Here is a 15,947-nt window from a genome sequence, read left to right as displayed (position 1 = left end):
GTCTGTCATTACAGCCTTTACCAAATGCTGCCAGGATAAAGGCTTTCTCATGGTTGTAAAATGCAGAGAAGAAAATGCTGCACTGAAGGAATGTCTTACTTACCAGTGAGTATTGTACTATACCAGGAAAGATTAATGTTAAGCAATATATCAAGAGCTCTGCTTCACTGTGAATTACCATCATAATCAGTATATATGTTACATGTCTAGAACTTGCATCCAAGTTTGTATTGCTCTTTGAACCCATTCTGCATTGTACTCTGGGGAGAACAGACAAGGCAATGCAATGTAGTATTAAGAAAAGCATGTGGACCTAAATATCAAAATTCTCCAAACTTGTTCACCTCAACTATATCCAGTGATGGTAAATTTTAGCTAGCTGTATTTTGGTTGAAGTTTGGGTGGGAGAAAAATATCTTGAAAGCATCAATTGTGGTACTAACAACCTGATAGCTGAAGTTGCACCTTCACAAATGGTATGGTGGATTAAGCAGAGTTGTCCAATGCCTACCATATGCTCTCAATGGCACAGCTCCACTAGAAAGCAAATATTTGCATTTAATCTTTTGCAATAAAAGTTCAATTCAGACCTGGGCAGAATTCAATGAAAGACAGGATAGGACGCTTATGCATGCATCACCAGCTTGAGAAACCACCCCACTAGATGGATTTTACGCCAACTTGAAATAAGTCCAGATATCCCTTATTCTGAAGTTGATTTTGGGTGCAATCTAATCTGCAGAATACAATACGGTCTAGAGTAAATGATTTCATGAACTGGAAGTATACTAAATCATTCCTAGATTTGAGAGGCAGTTAATCTCTTTTCAATGACTGCACTGGGTTCCTCATCAGTATGTCACTGACAACTCACGTCACTGGCAACTCCAGAAGTCACTGTTCTTGTGGTGCTATCAGGAAGTATCAGTTTCTTCAAAAATAAGCTTTCTTCAAAACAAAGTTGCAGAACAGAACTCAGTTAGAAATTACTTTTTTATTTTCAGTTAGAACCTTGCAAAAGAATTTGATTTCAGGATTGATAGCCCAGAAATCCTAAGATCTGGCTAGTGGCATCTCTTAAGTACCACTGGATAAGAATACAACTGAAGACTTGCAGCTTCCAAATTAAGAAAGGTTACTCAGCCTCCTGAACTTCAGACCCAAGAAATTCAGGTCTTCCTACTCATCTGTTCACCTTATACATTCCATGTTCTCAGATGAGATTGCCATTGATTCAGAAGAGTTCCAGTGCTACCTGAAAGGAGGTCTGCACTTTCCAAAAGAACCCTTTGGGATCAGCAGGCCCCTCCCCTTTGAGAAACTCCCACAGAGCACTCACCTCAGTTGATCTGTAAGACCTTTGTCTCTGGTCTAAAAATTCTTGTCTCTACTCCTAATATCAATGGCACACAACAACTTGGGATACTGTTTCACTAAATGTGAAACACCTTCATTAAATCCTTAAGCAATAGTACACACTCACAATGACACTGGTTGCTCAGGAATGCCGTGAGCTAGGGTCCATCTCGGGTGGTCAGTTCTTCAACAAATCTCCCAGCGTGACTTCAGAATGGCTGACCAGGTCATTCTATTGATTGCAGTAACAATTTCCTTGAGAGTTGTGTTGTTACACACCTTCCTGACCCAGGCCCTTGGCATATAAAATAATACCTTAAATTAGACCATCCGATTGGATTATTAACCCCACTCTGGCCATCCAGGACCACCCCTACGTAGTCATATCCCGCCCTCAGCATGGAGGTGTCTCCAGTTTCATGCCAACAATGGGTGTGATTACTGTATCTTCAGGCAGGAAGAATGCCATTCACACATTCCACGTGACCATTGTCTAGTTCAGTTTCTGTAGACGAAGTGTCTTTGGCAAACCATCACCTCAGGGATGTGTGTGTGTGTCTGTCTGTCTGTCTGTCTGTCTGTCTAGGTGAAACTGTCTTTATTTTTGCAAAGTTCAATATGAGCCTCATATTAATGTCTTCGGTCAAAACTCTTCTCCATAGCTCCATTTTCTTACCACCATGAGACAAATTCTACCCACAGAACTTATTACAACCAGAAAGAAATAAAAGCACGGTTACATGATTAAAAGTGATTAATACAACACAATTTAAATGGTGCATCAGCTTACAGAATCCATCCTTTAAGTGTATAATTTCAATTTCTGAGAACATTACTACACTTACATAAGCTTTTCCTGCTCTGCACATAGGTTGTTGGCCCATTGCTTCAGCTTTTCATGTCAACATTGGCGACATAAATCATACAATAGATATATATGTTAGGAAATAGGGATAGTTTAAGTAAGTTATATTTGTATTTGTGGGTGTTAGGAGAATGAGTTTTTGCTTTGAAGTTTAAGTTTGATTTGTATTTCTGTATCTGCATGTTAAGATAGATCATATGGAGTTTTAGTTCCACTTTAAAAGGCTGCTTGCACATCTAACGAGAAGTTTACGACTCCTATAAAGTAAAAATAAACACACAAGAATAGAACGAATGGTGCTGTTGCCTAGCAATAGGGGGGCCAAATAGGCTGGTTTCTCCCACAAACATACACACAGAACTAAAGAAACAGCAGTTTTAAGTTCAGCTGAAGCCAGGACCCCAGAGAAATTGGACACTGGGAGAGGGAACTGCAGATTTCCCAAAAGAACAAAAAGTTTCCAAGTGAAGAAAAACCCCAAAAATCCAGGAGAGTGGAAGAGGGGAAAAGTCCAAAGGAGACCTTGTAGTCAAAGGAAGCACAGAACCTGGGAAAAGGGCCTGTTAAGTGAAGTTAAGAGTGAACGGCAGAGAGAAAGGCTCCAAACTTCTCATCTCACTTCTAGAGTTCCACTCTTTATCTTACAGCAGTGAATTTGGGTGATTATATAATCAGAACCAGCCTGGGGGGTTGTAACACTCAAAGGGGTAAACTGTGACCCTATAAGAAGCAAGCAAGAAGAAGCTTGGAAGAAGCAAGAAGGCTCAAAGAGACAATTGAAGTTATGTAAATCTTTGCTATGGGCATGTGAAGCAGTGGTAAGAGAGAGTGCGTGGAAGACAGCTTGAATGTGTGTGGTGACCCAGGGAAAAGGAACATCAGAATGAGTTCAAAATCTTGGAGGTGAACCCTTGTGGAAAATGTCTGAAAGGAAATGTCACTTTGGGAGAAGATTCTAAGGCAAGGTCTTGGAGAGTGGGGATTGGAAATCCTTGAGTGAAAGACGGAATTCATTGAGGCTGGTTGGCACAAAGTGTGACAAGCATCTGGGAGGAGTTGAGGAGAGATCCATAGCATCCGTTTGATGCGGCATCTGTCACTTGACCTCAGGGTGTGGTGTGTCTGACCACTGGGTGCCATAGGTTTACATGGACTGGGCACTTACTGTGTACATTAAAGTATAAGATATCTTTTGTAATTTGTGTTATCCTTACAAATCTGTATACACCTGTAAAGATATAGTTGTGGGTGAAAGAGTATTATAATATAGTTCATCTTTTCTTGTTGAATAAATGTTTTACTCTTTTGTTAAAAGTTCATCAGCTCACCCCCATGCCTCTGTTCAGTAGCTACTTTCCACGTATCTAAACAAATAAATAAAAGTTAGGATCTATCAAGCTGGGTTCCACTCTGGGATCAGGCTTGTCCAGGGATAACTTCAGCTGGGGATCATAACAATCATAATAATCAACTGCAGAAGAACTGAGACATGAGAAATGATTCGAATCCAAGGGTGGACTTCAATATTACTTCACCAGCACCATAACATATCCCACCAAGACTGGCGTTTAATGGTCTGGATTTCCTGCAGGATCTCATGATTTGTCTGTTGTAACTGATAATTTTTTTGGGGGGATTTATCAGTCTCTTCCCGCAGGTTGACCAGATGTTCTGGTAGTCTGGGGAAATATCATAACCAAATCTTTCTACATATTCCCGCAACTTCCCCTTTATTCATGTCCCGGACTTTAATTTAAGTGCTGTTATGACTGTAAATACTCACCAATTCTCGTTACCCAACCCTTTCAGGGGTCTCAGGAGTAAAACAAAATGTAGGTAGAGTACTGAGCATTTCAAATTTGACCCATACCATTTCCTGTTTGTGGTAATACAATACTCTTCCTCCCCTACATAGGCTACCTGATTTGGCTTAAAGTTATCTTCACTATCTCCATGATACAATTTACTTCTGTGATGTTAAATCCACAGGTCAAGTGACCATGCTTTTCCATGTTATAGGGATGCATAGTTTACCCCTTTGAGTGTTACAACCGCCCAGGCTGGTTCCCATTATATAATCACCCAAATTCACTGCATTCAGTAAGATAAATGGCAGAACTCTAGAGCTGAGATGAGAGCAACTGCCCTTGACATCAAGGCAGCATTTGACCGAGTGTGGTGTCATGGAGCCCTTGCAAAACTGGAGTCAGTGGGAATCAGGGAGAAAATTCTCTGTTGGCTGTAGTCATAACTAGCACAAAGGAAGATGGTTGTGGCTGTTGGAGGCCAAATGTCTCAATCCCAGGACATCACTGCAGGAGTTCCTCAGGGTCATGTCCTGGGCCCAACCATCTTCAGCTGCTTCATCAATGACCTTCCTTCCATCGTAAGGTCAGAAGTGGGGATGTTCGCTGATGGCTGCACAATATTCAGCACCAGTCACGACTCCTCAGATACCAAAGCAATCCATGTCCAAATGCAGCAAGACCTGGACAATATCCAGGCTTGGGCTGACAAGTGGCAAGTAATATTCATGCCAAACAAGTGCCAGGCAGTGACAGTCTCCAACACGAGAGAATCTAACCATCACCCCTTGATATTCAATGGCATTACCATCGCAGAATCCCCCACTATCAACACCCTGGGAGTTACCATTGACCAGAAACTGAACTGGACTAGCTATATAAATACTGTGGCTACAAGAGCAGGTCAGAGGTGAGGAATCCTGCAGCAAATAACTCACCCCCTGACTGCCGAAAGCCTGTCTACCATCTACAAGGCACAAGTCAGAAGTGTGATGGAATACTCTCCACTTGCATGGATGAGTGCAGCTACAATAGCACTCAGAAAGCTTGACACTATCCAGGACAACGCAACCTGCTTGATTGGCACCCCATCCACAAACATTCACTCCCTCCACCACTGACGAACAGTGCCAGTAGTGTGTACCACCTACAAAATGCACTGCAGAAAATAACCAGGTAAGGTGGGGCAGGAGAGGGAGCAGGGCGGTGGGGGAGGGCAAGGGGGCTGTGTGCATACGCTAGGTAGGTAAGGAGCACCCGGGTCGGAGTTGTGAGGGTGGGGTGGGGGGGTGGGGGGAGAGAACAGTCCTTGCAGGGGAGCCTCTCATCAGATAAGAGGGCCCTTTCCCGCCAAAGAACTGTGCAGGTAAACATACAGGGCTTCCTACACCGACCAGCTCCTGTCAGCCAAAACATTGAGGTCAGGCAGGAAGTTGGCTTTAAGTGGCCTGGTCAGGGTGGGAGGGTATGTGGGGGGAAAGGCACCCATGGAATTTTATGGGGCTCCTGCCTGCAAACATGCCCACAGGAGACCATAAATTTCTACCCCATGACTCCCCAAATCATGTCCATTATCCACAAGGCAGAAGTTAGCAGTGTGATGGAGAACACTCCACTTGCTGGATGAGTGCAGCTCCTTGAACACCCAAGAAGCTCAACACCATCCAGGGCAAAGAATCCACTACCTTAAACATTCACTCCCTCTACTACCGGCAAACAGTGGCAGCAGTGCATATGAGCTACAAGATGCACTGCAGCAACTGACCAAAAAGACAGCACCTTCCAAAGCCATGACCCCAACCACCTAGAAGAATGAGGACAGCAGGTGCACTTGCAAGTTCCCCTCCTAGTCGCACACCAACCTGGAAATATATCACCATTTCTTCACTGTTTACTAACATTGTCAGCAAAGCTGTATTATTTTGAATTATTCATTCATGGCATGAGGGCATCGCTGGCTGGGCCAACATTTAATGCCCATCCCTAATTGCCCTTGAGAAGGTGGTGGTAAGCTACTTTCTTGAACCACTGCAGTCCAAGCGGTGTAGGTACATCCACAGTTATGTTAGGAAGGCAGTTCCATGATTTTGACCCAGTGACAGTGAAGGAATGGCAATACATTTCCAAATCAGGATGGTGAGTGGCTTGGAGGGGAACTTCCAGCTGGTGGTGTTCCCATGTGCCTGCTGTCCTTGTGCTTGTCCTTGTCCTTCTAGATGGTAGTGGGTCATGTCGAAGGGTCATGAGGACTCGAAACGTCAACTCTTTTCTTCTCCGCCGATGCTGCCAGACCTGCTGAGTTTTTCCAGGTAATTCTGTTTTTGTTTTGGATTTCCAGCATCCGCAGTTTTTTTGTTTTTATAGATGGTAGTGGTTGTGGGTTTGGAAGGTACTGTCTAAAGAGCCTTGGTGTGTTCCTGCAGTGCATCTTGTAGGTGTTACACACTGCTGCTACTGTGCGCTGGTGGTGGAGGGAGTGAATGTTTATTGATTGGGTGCCAATCAAGTGGGCTGCTTTGTCCTGGATGGTATCAAGCATCTTGTGTTGTTGGAGCTGCACTCATCCAGGCAAGTAGAGAGCATTCCATCACAGTCCTGACTTGTGTCTTTCAAATGGTAGACAGGTTTTGGGGAGTCAGGACATGAGTTACTCATTGCAAGATTGGTCACGAGGAACATCAACTTTGCTCTTCTCCGCCGATGCTGCCAGGCCTCCTGAGTTTTTCCAGTATTTCTGTTTTTGTTTTGGATTTCCAGCATCCACAGTTTTTTGTTTTTATCGCAGGATTCCTAGTCTCTGACCTGTTCTTCTAGTCACAGTATTTATATGGCTAGTCCAGCTCAGTTTCAGGTCAATTGTGACCCCCAGGATGTTGATAGTGGGGGATTCAAAGTTGGTAAAGACATTGAACGTCTAGGGGCAATGTTTAGATTTTCTCTTCTTGAAGATGGTCACTGCCTGGCACTTGTGTGGCGCGAATGTTATTTGCCACTTGTCAGCCCAAGCAGGGGTATTGTCCAGGTCTTGCTGCATTTGGACATGGACTGCTTCAGGATCTGAAGAGTTGTGAATGGTGTTGAACACTGTGCAATCATCATCAAACACTCCCATTTCTGACCTTATGATATAAGGAAGGTCATTGATGAAGCAGTTGAAGATAGGATACTACCCTGAGGAACTCCTGCAGTAATGTCCTGGAACTGAGAAGTTTGACCTCCAACAACCACAACCATCTTCCTTTGTGCTAGGTGTGACCCCAACCAGTGGAGAGTTTTCCCCTTGATTCCCATTGACTCCAGTTTGCTAGGGCACCCTGATGCTGCACTTGGTCAAGGGCAGTCACTCCCACCTCACCTCTGGAGTTCAGCTGTTTTGTCCAGAAATGATCTAAGACTCTAAGGAGGTCAGGAGCAGGGTGACTCTGATAGAACTAGAACTGAGTGTCAGTGAGCAGGTTGTTGCTCAGCAAGTGCCGCCTGATAGCACTGTTGATAACCCCTTCCATCACTTTAGTGATGATCAAGGGTAGACTAATGGGGCAGTAAACTCTAGATTGTGTTCTTGGAAACCTAGCAAATAGGCTAGCACAGATGCTGGTAAGCTGTGTTTGAGTGCATAGGCCGAAGCAGATCTGGGACATATCCAGATCAGAATATCTAGAATTGAAGGCTGGCACCTATACTGAGTAGCACTATCAGCTTGAATCCCTCACCCACAACCTCTTCAGGAAAGGGAGAGACAGTGCTTATTTGGTAGGATCTCCCCCGGTCCCTGATGCAACTGAGTCAGAGAGATTGAAAGCAAACAAATTGCTTCGAACTATAAATCTTCATTGCTTCCAGTGCAAGGATAGAAATCTTCATGTATAAATGTAGTCCAACCCTAAGCATGGTATAATCAAAATGTAAAATGGCTTCATAGAATATAAGCATGAATGTAAGCACTTGAAATTTTAATTTAAGTACAAGATTTGAGGGCTTTGACAAAGATTTTAGTCAAACCCTGCCTGAGTTCAGAGTCTCCTGTCTTTACAAACTACGAGGGATCTAAGAGTATTGATTTTGGTCAGTTTCAATCCAGTTTCCATTAGGCACTAAAACAGAAATAGCTGGAAAAACTCAGCAAGTCTGACTGCATCTGCGGAGAGTAACACAGTTAACGTTTCGAGTCCGTATGACTTCATCAGAACTAAGGAAATATGGAAATGAGGTGAAGTATAAGCTGGTTGAGGGGGGTGGGACAGGTAGAGCTGGATAGAGGGCCAGTGATAGGTGCAGGCAAAGAAGAGATTGCCAAAGATGTCATAGACAAAAGGACAAAGGGTTGTTGACGGTGGTGATATTAGCTGAGGAATGTGCTAATGGTGACATTAAGGGTAGAAAGCAGGACGAGCAAATGACAGATAGCCTTCCTGGGTGTGGGGCGGGGAAGGGATTGAAATAGGCTAAAAGGTGGAGATAAAACAATGGATGGAAATAAATTTAAAAATAATGGAAATAGGTGGGACAAGAAAAATATATTTTAAAAATTATTGGACAAAGGGGATCGGAAAGGGGGTGGGGGTGGGGCTGGAGGAGAGAGTTCACCCATTATGCACCCCTCATAACTGAGCTCATTGATACTGGGACTAATTTGCAAAATTAACGTGGTGTGTAGTAGCAAACTCCTCCTGATTTAGATCTAGTACTTTTTACTGAGCTGGCCATTGTCATTATTTTGTATGATGTATTTATTTTTGAGTAGCAACTCATCTGTTGTGAAGATAGCACTTTATTTTGAAAACAAAATTGCTTTAAAAATAAGTTACTCTCCTGAGCAGTGATGCACCCCATTGATCATTCCTAGTTCTGTACATAACTACATTTCCTGTTGCACCACAATGTCATTCCCATTTCATGCACCAGACTTATGCAATCTCTTATTGAGAACAAGTGCTGAAATATGGCCACTCACAAACTGTAGATTAAAAATGGATTGTGACTATATAGCATACTTCAAATATAAATCATTGCATCAAAGATAGACTTTCATCCAATCTATCAAGCTTTTGGTGGATTCAATTTCACGTCCCACGTGTGAAGGGACTGTTCTTTTCCAGGGAGGCACCCAGTCCTCATGAGGGATGGATTTAACTAATATCAGTTTTTCTTCTAATGCCAATTGGAAAATAAATTGAAGAATAATTTCATTTTATATCAAGAATCTAAAATAAGAAATGTAACATTTAGGGTATGTTTTTCCTTTGTTTTTCTCCCATGCTAAACACAGATTTGTACAAGGGTACTTGGGCAATTCCAGAAGAGGTGAGTCTCACCAGTGTGGGAATGGATTTGTGTCTCCACTGGCGTCTCATCTAACCTTACTGAGATAGATTATGTTTATTACTGTGATTCAAACTCTGCAAATTTAGTCAGGAATCCACTGTAATTACTGAGCTATGATATTTCTGATAGTGACTAACATGAACACACTTGCCATTGAAATATTAATTAAAATTCTGAAGAATGAAAATTGTAATCCTTCTGTATTTCAGAAAAAAGATGTGGCTGTAGAGTGTGGAAATTTTCCTGATACTGAAAGTTCTGATTTCGGGCAATTAAAATATCAGTTCTAGACAACTGCATCAGAATTGGCGCCTAGAATCTGGATGCATACACATATCCACTACTACAGTGAGAACTGTTCACTGAGTGATTAGTTACATGAGTCAACTGGGAAGTTTCTTTCAGTAGTGAGATCAAATATAGTAGTACAGAATAGCAGTGAGAAGAGTAAACAAATTGGTCTGGATGTTGCCATAGGTGAGGCTATCAATGTTCAGGCAGTAACTTGGATAGCAACTTCTAGTACCCACAAATGCAGTTAAATGTGAAAATCATGAAGTAGCTGTTGCCCTGCTTCTTCATAAACTATGCTATAACAGTATTTCAACAAGAGACTCATCATTGAAACACACAAAGGCCGTGAAGTTGTAACACTTAACCACTAGATATCCATTAAACATGCCAGAAAAGGTTAAGCCTTGTTTATTCAAATGTAAGTGAAGTTTTAACAGTGAATAGTCTTATTTACTACCAAAACAAAATGACTTCTCCAGCACTGAAAATTAGCTTTTATAAGTGTGGAGTCTCATTCTTTCAGATTTTAATTGTTGTTGAAGATTTAAAACATTTTTTAAAACTTTTATTATCTCTGAATCCTAGCTTTTTTATAACTCTATTTTGCTTTCTCTACATGATTTTGCATTGAATTAACATTTTAACTTTAATTTCCTGATCCTGTAGTAACGTGCTGCGGTAAAAATTCTTCAATCTGTCTAGTTGACAAGACACGTCATTGCTTGCCCTGTTCACATGGGTCCCAGGATCCCTATAGTGGGTGCCAAACTGTTTACACTGCCTTATGACCATAAATTGCAGCGCCAAAGTCCACTAAGCATGTGGAAGCATAATGAAGTGCGTTCATTCATCATTGTCTGAAAAATACATGCAGAAGTTTTTCATAAAAGCAGAGGAAACTTGTTTTAATTGCCCCAGAACAAAATGGGAAATCTGAGACTAATTCTACTGGAAAATTTTAGAGGTTTCTAAAATTATGATTGGGCTTGTTGGAGTGACTACAAAAAGACTTATTTCATCTGGTTAAGGAATCATCAATTTAAAATTATCATTAAGAGTGAGGACAGGTGTTAGGAAAAGCTTTCTTTACAGATCTCGCTGTTAGCGCTTGGGATGCTTTGCCACAGATTGAGACAGAGACCATCGCTTTTTAAAAAAATAGATAAATATTCGAAGCACAAAAAAATAGAGTAACATTCCTCATTAGGATTTTCTTCACTACGAAAGATTTTCCCTCTTTTTTCCACATTTACTTTATATGCTTGATTTCTGTTCTGTTATTTTACTGACAGGATTACACATTTATGTAATATATAATCTGTTAAATACATATTTCTGTGTGTTCAAGTGAGCAGCCTAACGATTAAAAATATTGAACTTGTAAATCCTTTGTTCCGAAATGTTATGTGAAGGTTTTTAAAGAAAGAAGAGTGTGAGAAATGTAACTGCTTTTAATTTGTGAAAAGCAAAGGCTTGTAAAAAGGTTAACCAGGTGTGAGACATTAAATAAAAAATGTATGAAATTTCTATTGTCTGCAAATGACCAGAAAAGAGTAACTTTCGCTTTGCATACAGAGCCCAGCAAAGGAGTATTGCCAGTGTCAAACAAATGTCAAGAGTGTGATACAACTTTGATATGGTGTGAAACCAGACATGCATTTTTTTCCTCTTAGTCTGGTCAAACCTGTTTCTATCAAAATCAGATTTTCATATTTGCAACCACTCTTTGTTTTTGAGAGAGTTTCTCGTTGTATATTTTTATACACATATATATATATACATATAACTACATAAAATAATTTATTACTGGATTTCCATATAACCCTTTTGCACATTAGCTTTGCTCTCTCCCATCCTGGAGCCCTGGATGAATTTTAAGTGAGAGACAGCAAAGTTCGGATTGAAACACTTGCACTTTAAGTGCCTTGTAGCATTATGGACTCTGTGGCTAAGTATAATGCAGCAAAATCCAGAGTAATGCTCTCTCTATTTTATGCAGCAAATTACATACATCAGAAGGTTTTTCTATTTCACACACCAGCTATTTTGTGCCCTAGTCTTGTTCCCTTTTCTCCCAACTATAATCCAAGTTAGGACCATGATAAATTGGACCTTGACAATGAGGTGGATCATTGAGCAAGATTCAAATCTAGTGCAAGAGGCATAAAGACAGTGGATTTGATTTTGCAGTCAGTGGTGAAGCAATGGCACTTGTTGCTGACCTTGAAGAGAGCTTTCTACAAAAGATCTAGCAATCTTTGACATGCACTTCCCCTTTTCCGACATCGGTTTGAACCTGGTGCCAAGAGGATCTCTGAGTATCCAGCAGTAGTGATCTCATCGTGCAGCAAAATGCATTGAAGCCTTCTCACAGATAGCAAACCAGGAATTACAAAAACACCGAATCACTTCACTTTTAATTTTTGAATTTTACTGATAGCAAAATAAATGTTTTGGGACGTACACTTAGGATTAAAGTACAAAGTAAAATAAAATCTTAAAATGATTTTTAAAATGTGGATTTTCTTATAATGCAGATATTTAACAATCATCAAATATACAGTTGCTCTTCTTGGTGCAGTGAAGCTGTTTAACCGTAATTATGAATGTAGCATTCCATTAAAAACCAAGTAACCAAGTAACACCTCATTCAACAAGGTCTAAATTTTTTTATGGTTTATAGAGACAGGTTAAGAATATAAGTGTGGAAGTTTTTGTCAGTTCAGCGATTGCAGATGAATTATAATCTGGGGGAATTTCAACAGTGCATCCTCTGGAGAAGCATTGAATCACTGATGACAACTTCTGGATTTCCGCATTTAACTGCACATGTCTGACTCCAGATGTTCTGATGAAAGGCCATCAACCTGAAACATTAACTCTGTTTCTTTCTTCAAGGATGCTGCCAGATCTGCTGAGTATTTCCAGCATTTTCTGATTTTATTTCAGATTTCCAACATCCACAGTATTTTGCTTTTGTTCCAGAAGTTGCTGTCCATTTCATAGGAGTAATGATGGCAAAAAAAACAGGATAATACCATAGCCCTAGTATCATTTAGCAACTGACCCCATTCTCATATTTTTTTTAAGTCAAGTCCAATTATCTTTGCGAATCCATTACTTGTGCTGGACAGTTTTGAATATCGCTCAAAATATGACCCTGCAAACATTAAACTGCTGAGTTTTTGCAAGTCTCCTATTTCAATACCAATTTAATCAGATTGTAAAAAAGGTTTAAGTTGGTTTCCATGCAAAATCTGTTACCTTGTTTGATCAAATTTTCTTAACATTCTCTAATAAAGAATATATTTTACGTTAGCTGTTAATAAGTGATAAGTAACTTTAATACTTTCCTTACATGGGGATAGTTTTCTTTAACCAGTTTAATTTATTTCCTTTCCAAACACAGTAAGCAGAAATGGTAATGCACATAAAGATTTAATAACACATTCACTTTATACAAGTAGTAAAGGCTATAATTTTGAAAACTAGTAATTGTTAGTTCAGCCCCCAAACCCCCAAAGAGAAAAGGCCAAGGTTATTAAAGCCAAAGTTCAGAAAATATTCAAGTATATTTTAAATTTAATGATGGCATGATGATTGCTAAAAAGACAGACGTTTTGAAAATTGACCTTTCTTTAGTTTGAATCCTAAAATTCAACCTAAATTCAAATATGGTATGGTTCACTGGACAAATCCCATGGGACTTATCATTAAAGTGTGCACACTGTGTCGTAAAGTATTAAAAATGTGTGACACATTGTAAATTACAAATATGGATATGTGAATTAAGAAATGCAGTACAGTGGTCTAAATTTTGATGCAGCGGACATGTAACAGTGCCAGCCATTAATTCTACTTGCCCATGAACTTAAAAAGTTTTGTATGGAACGTTAGAAGTGCAGGCTGCTAACTGCAGAAAAAGCATCTGGGACCCGAGTGAACATGGAATGCAATTGTGTATCTCCCTAACCAATCAAATTGAAGAACAGAGAAAGAAGCAGCGCAAGGACTGAGAAGGATGTATAAACTAGAATGGGTGAATTCAAAGTCAAATCAGAAACAAAGAAAAATAAAGGAGGAAAGAAAGATGGGAGAAGTTTTTAAAATTAAAAATTTATATTTTTTGCCTCCAATTAACCATGAAGGAATGAGAATTCACACTTATAGTTAATTTTCAGTGCCAGAGAAGTTGGTTGGCAGTAATTAACACAATGTAATTAAAATGGTACTTACACTTGAAATGGCAAGAGTTAATTTACTGTGGGGAGTAACTATTGCTCTGCTACAGCCACTTGGTGCCATTCAATAAATGTCAATGTTGAGGCAAAAAGTAAGAAGCTATTTTCAGAGGCTAACAACGTAATGGTGCAACTTTGACAGCCAATTCAATATCCAATTTAACTGAACATCTGTCCCTCAGCCAAAGTAGCTGTATCATTTACTCATAAATAACAACAAGTGCCATTAGCTTCAATCTATTTTGAAATCAAAATCTGGGCAGTTATTTGTGCATGTAAAGCACAACTTTGAGTCTAAATACAGGTGCTAATGACTAGTGTTTATTACTAATTTGCAGGAATTCAGATGTATTATGCCCTGATATTTATAACACCCGCTTATTGCCATAGTATCTGTTGCATCCATTCACGGTATAGCATGTTATCATGAAGCACCTTATAAAAACATATACCCCTGGTGTCATAATTGTTTGGTTTTAGTTATTAACATACACAACATGTAAACTGTTAAAAGGAAAAAGTAATTCCTTAAGATTTTGTCCATTGAATTCTGATACAGGAGAGTCTTATCCTCTTTTCTGCAGTCAGATTATTGGTATTTTTAGTTGTGTGTGGGAATTTCCAAAATAACTGGAAAATGTTATTTACAATAAAATGTAGAAAACATTTTCAGTGCTGCATGGAGAAAATGAGTTGTTTTTTAAAAAGGGAATTCTTCACAGTAGTATGTTCCAAATGTTTATTTGTTTATTTTTCTGTTACATTTTGCTAGAAATTAATCTTAAACTAAATTAATGTTGTTTGTCTTGTTCTTTTAAGTTATAAAGATGCAGCATTATATGAAGAATGTAAACAAGAATATCTGAAGGAGAGAGAAGAATTCCGTCAAACTGGCATTCCTTCTAAGAAAAGACAGCAGAAAGTATCCAGTAGCATGTAACCAAGTGCCAGTTCAAGAAATGTGAACGGACAGAGGGAACATATACATGAAACCTGGTAATCGTGAGGTGAAGAGTGACCCAGCGTGTTTGAAAAACACAATTTCCAATCTCATTTAATTGCTACACTAAACTAGATTAATTTTTTTTGTAAATTGTGGAATTGAACCTATTACTGTTTGTAGTATTGGTACTTTTTCAGATTTTATAAAGTGCAATTCTCACATTTATTTTATTTTGTTTCTTGCATGCAGGATCCTTTGATTATAGACTTAGGCATGTGATCCTGTCAGTTAAATGCCTGAACATGTTAATCAGTGGATTGTCCAAATGTTCTGCAGAATAAAGTTCATCTTTATTGATCCAATCAATGAAAAACTATTTTATATAAAGTTCTCGACTTAGGTGTATTTAATTACTCTGAGATTTTTTACCTTGAATTAAGTTGTGAATTGACATCGTGGTAACATTGTGAACAGAAGGTAGATATTGAGAATCCTCTAGCGACAGCTACTGAATTGGCTGTTTTTCTTTGTGAAACAGTTCTGACAGTACAGTTTTCAATTTTGTCCACAAAATAGAAATTTTAAGCAAGATCCCCTGAATTAACCAAACATTGGTCACCCCACACAGAAGTCAGGTTGTAAATGTACTTGTACCATACCATTATCAAAGTCCAACTCAATGTGCAGTTGAACACAATCTTTGCTGGAGCTATAATTTGTTTCTTTGTCCATAGTAGGAGCAACTGAAAATTATCACAAAGTCCCTTTCTGACATAAATAAAATCTTGAACAGATAACCCAGCCTAATGTTGAAATATATTTGTTTTACAAATCTAATTGGGATTTGGGTGAGAATTAAACATTACTACTGTGTACGGCAGTTTGGGTTAAAGACAGATTATTGTCGTAGATCTCAAACTGCCATATAAAAATAAAAGAATTGAGAAATGCAATCAATACCATAAGCTCCAAAGCAAAATATGGATTGTTTATTTGGTTTTATGAATGCACGAGCAAACATCTTAACTTTTAAACAGTTATATAAACAAAGATGCAGCCAGCTATTGCGTGTCTTTCTGTACTAAAGCTTTGTCAATTCTGCCATGTTACTGCTGCTC

General features: G+C 39.4%; 1 protein-coding gene across 2 annotated transcripts in view; it reads left to right on the top strand.

Moving 5' to 3' along the window:
- Positions 1 to 15,191, top strand: part of cmc1 (C-x(9)-C motif containing 1) — a 194,255-nt gene extending 179,064 nt beyond the window's left edge. For both annotated transcript variants that reach the window (XM_041184744.1, XM_041184743.1), the window contains exons 3-4: positions 15 to 105; positions 14,706 to 15,191. In XM_041184744.1, the coding sequence (XP_041040678.1) occupies positions 15 to 105; positions 14,706 to 14,826 (212 nt within the window). In that variant the 3' untranslated portion in view covers positions 14,827 to 15,191. The remainder of the gene's footprint in view (positions 1 to 14; positions 106 to 14,705) is intronic.
- Positions 15,192 to 15,947: the final 756 nt, after the last annotated feature.

The sequence above is a fragment of the Carcharodon carcharias genome, chromosome 3, assembly GCF_017639515.1.
Source record: "Carcharodon carcharias isolate sCarCar2 chromosome 3, sCarCar2.pri, whole genome shotgun sequence".
Lineage (NCBI taxonomy): Eukaryota > Metazoa > Chordata > Chondrichthyes > Lamniformes > Lamnidae > Carcharodon > Carcharodon carcharias.
Note: the sequence above shows the minus strand (reverse complement) of the source record. Positions and strands in the feature narration are given on the sequence as shown.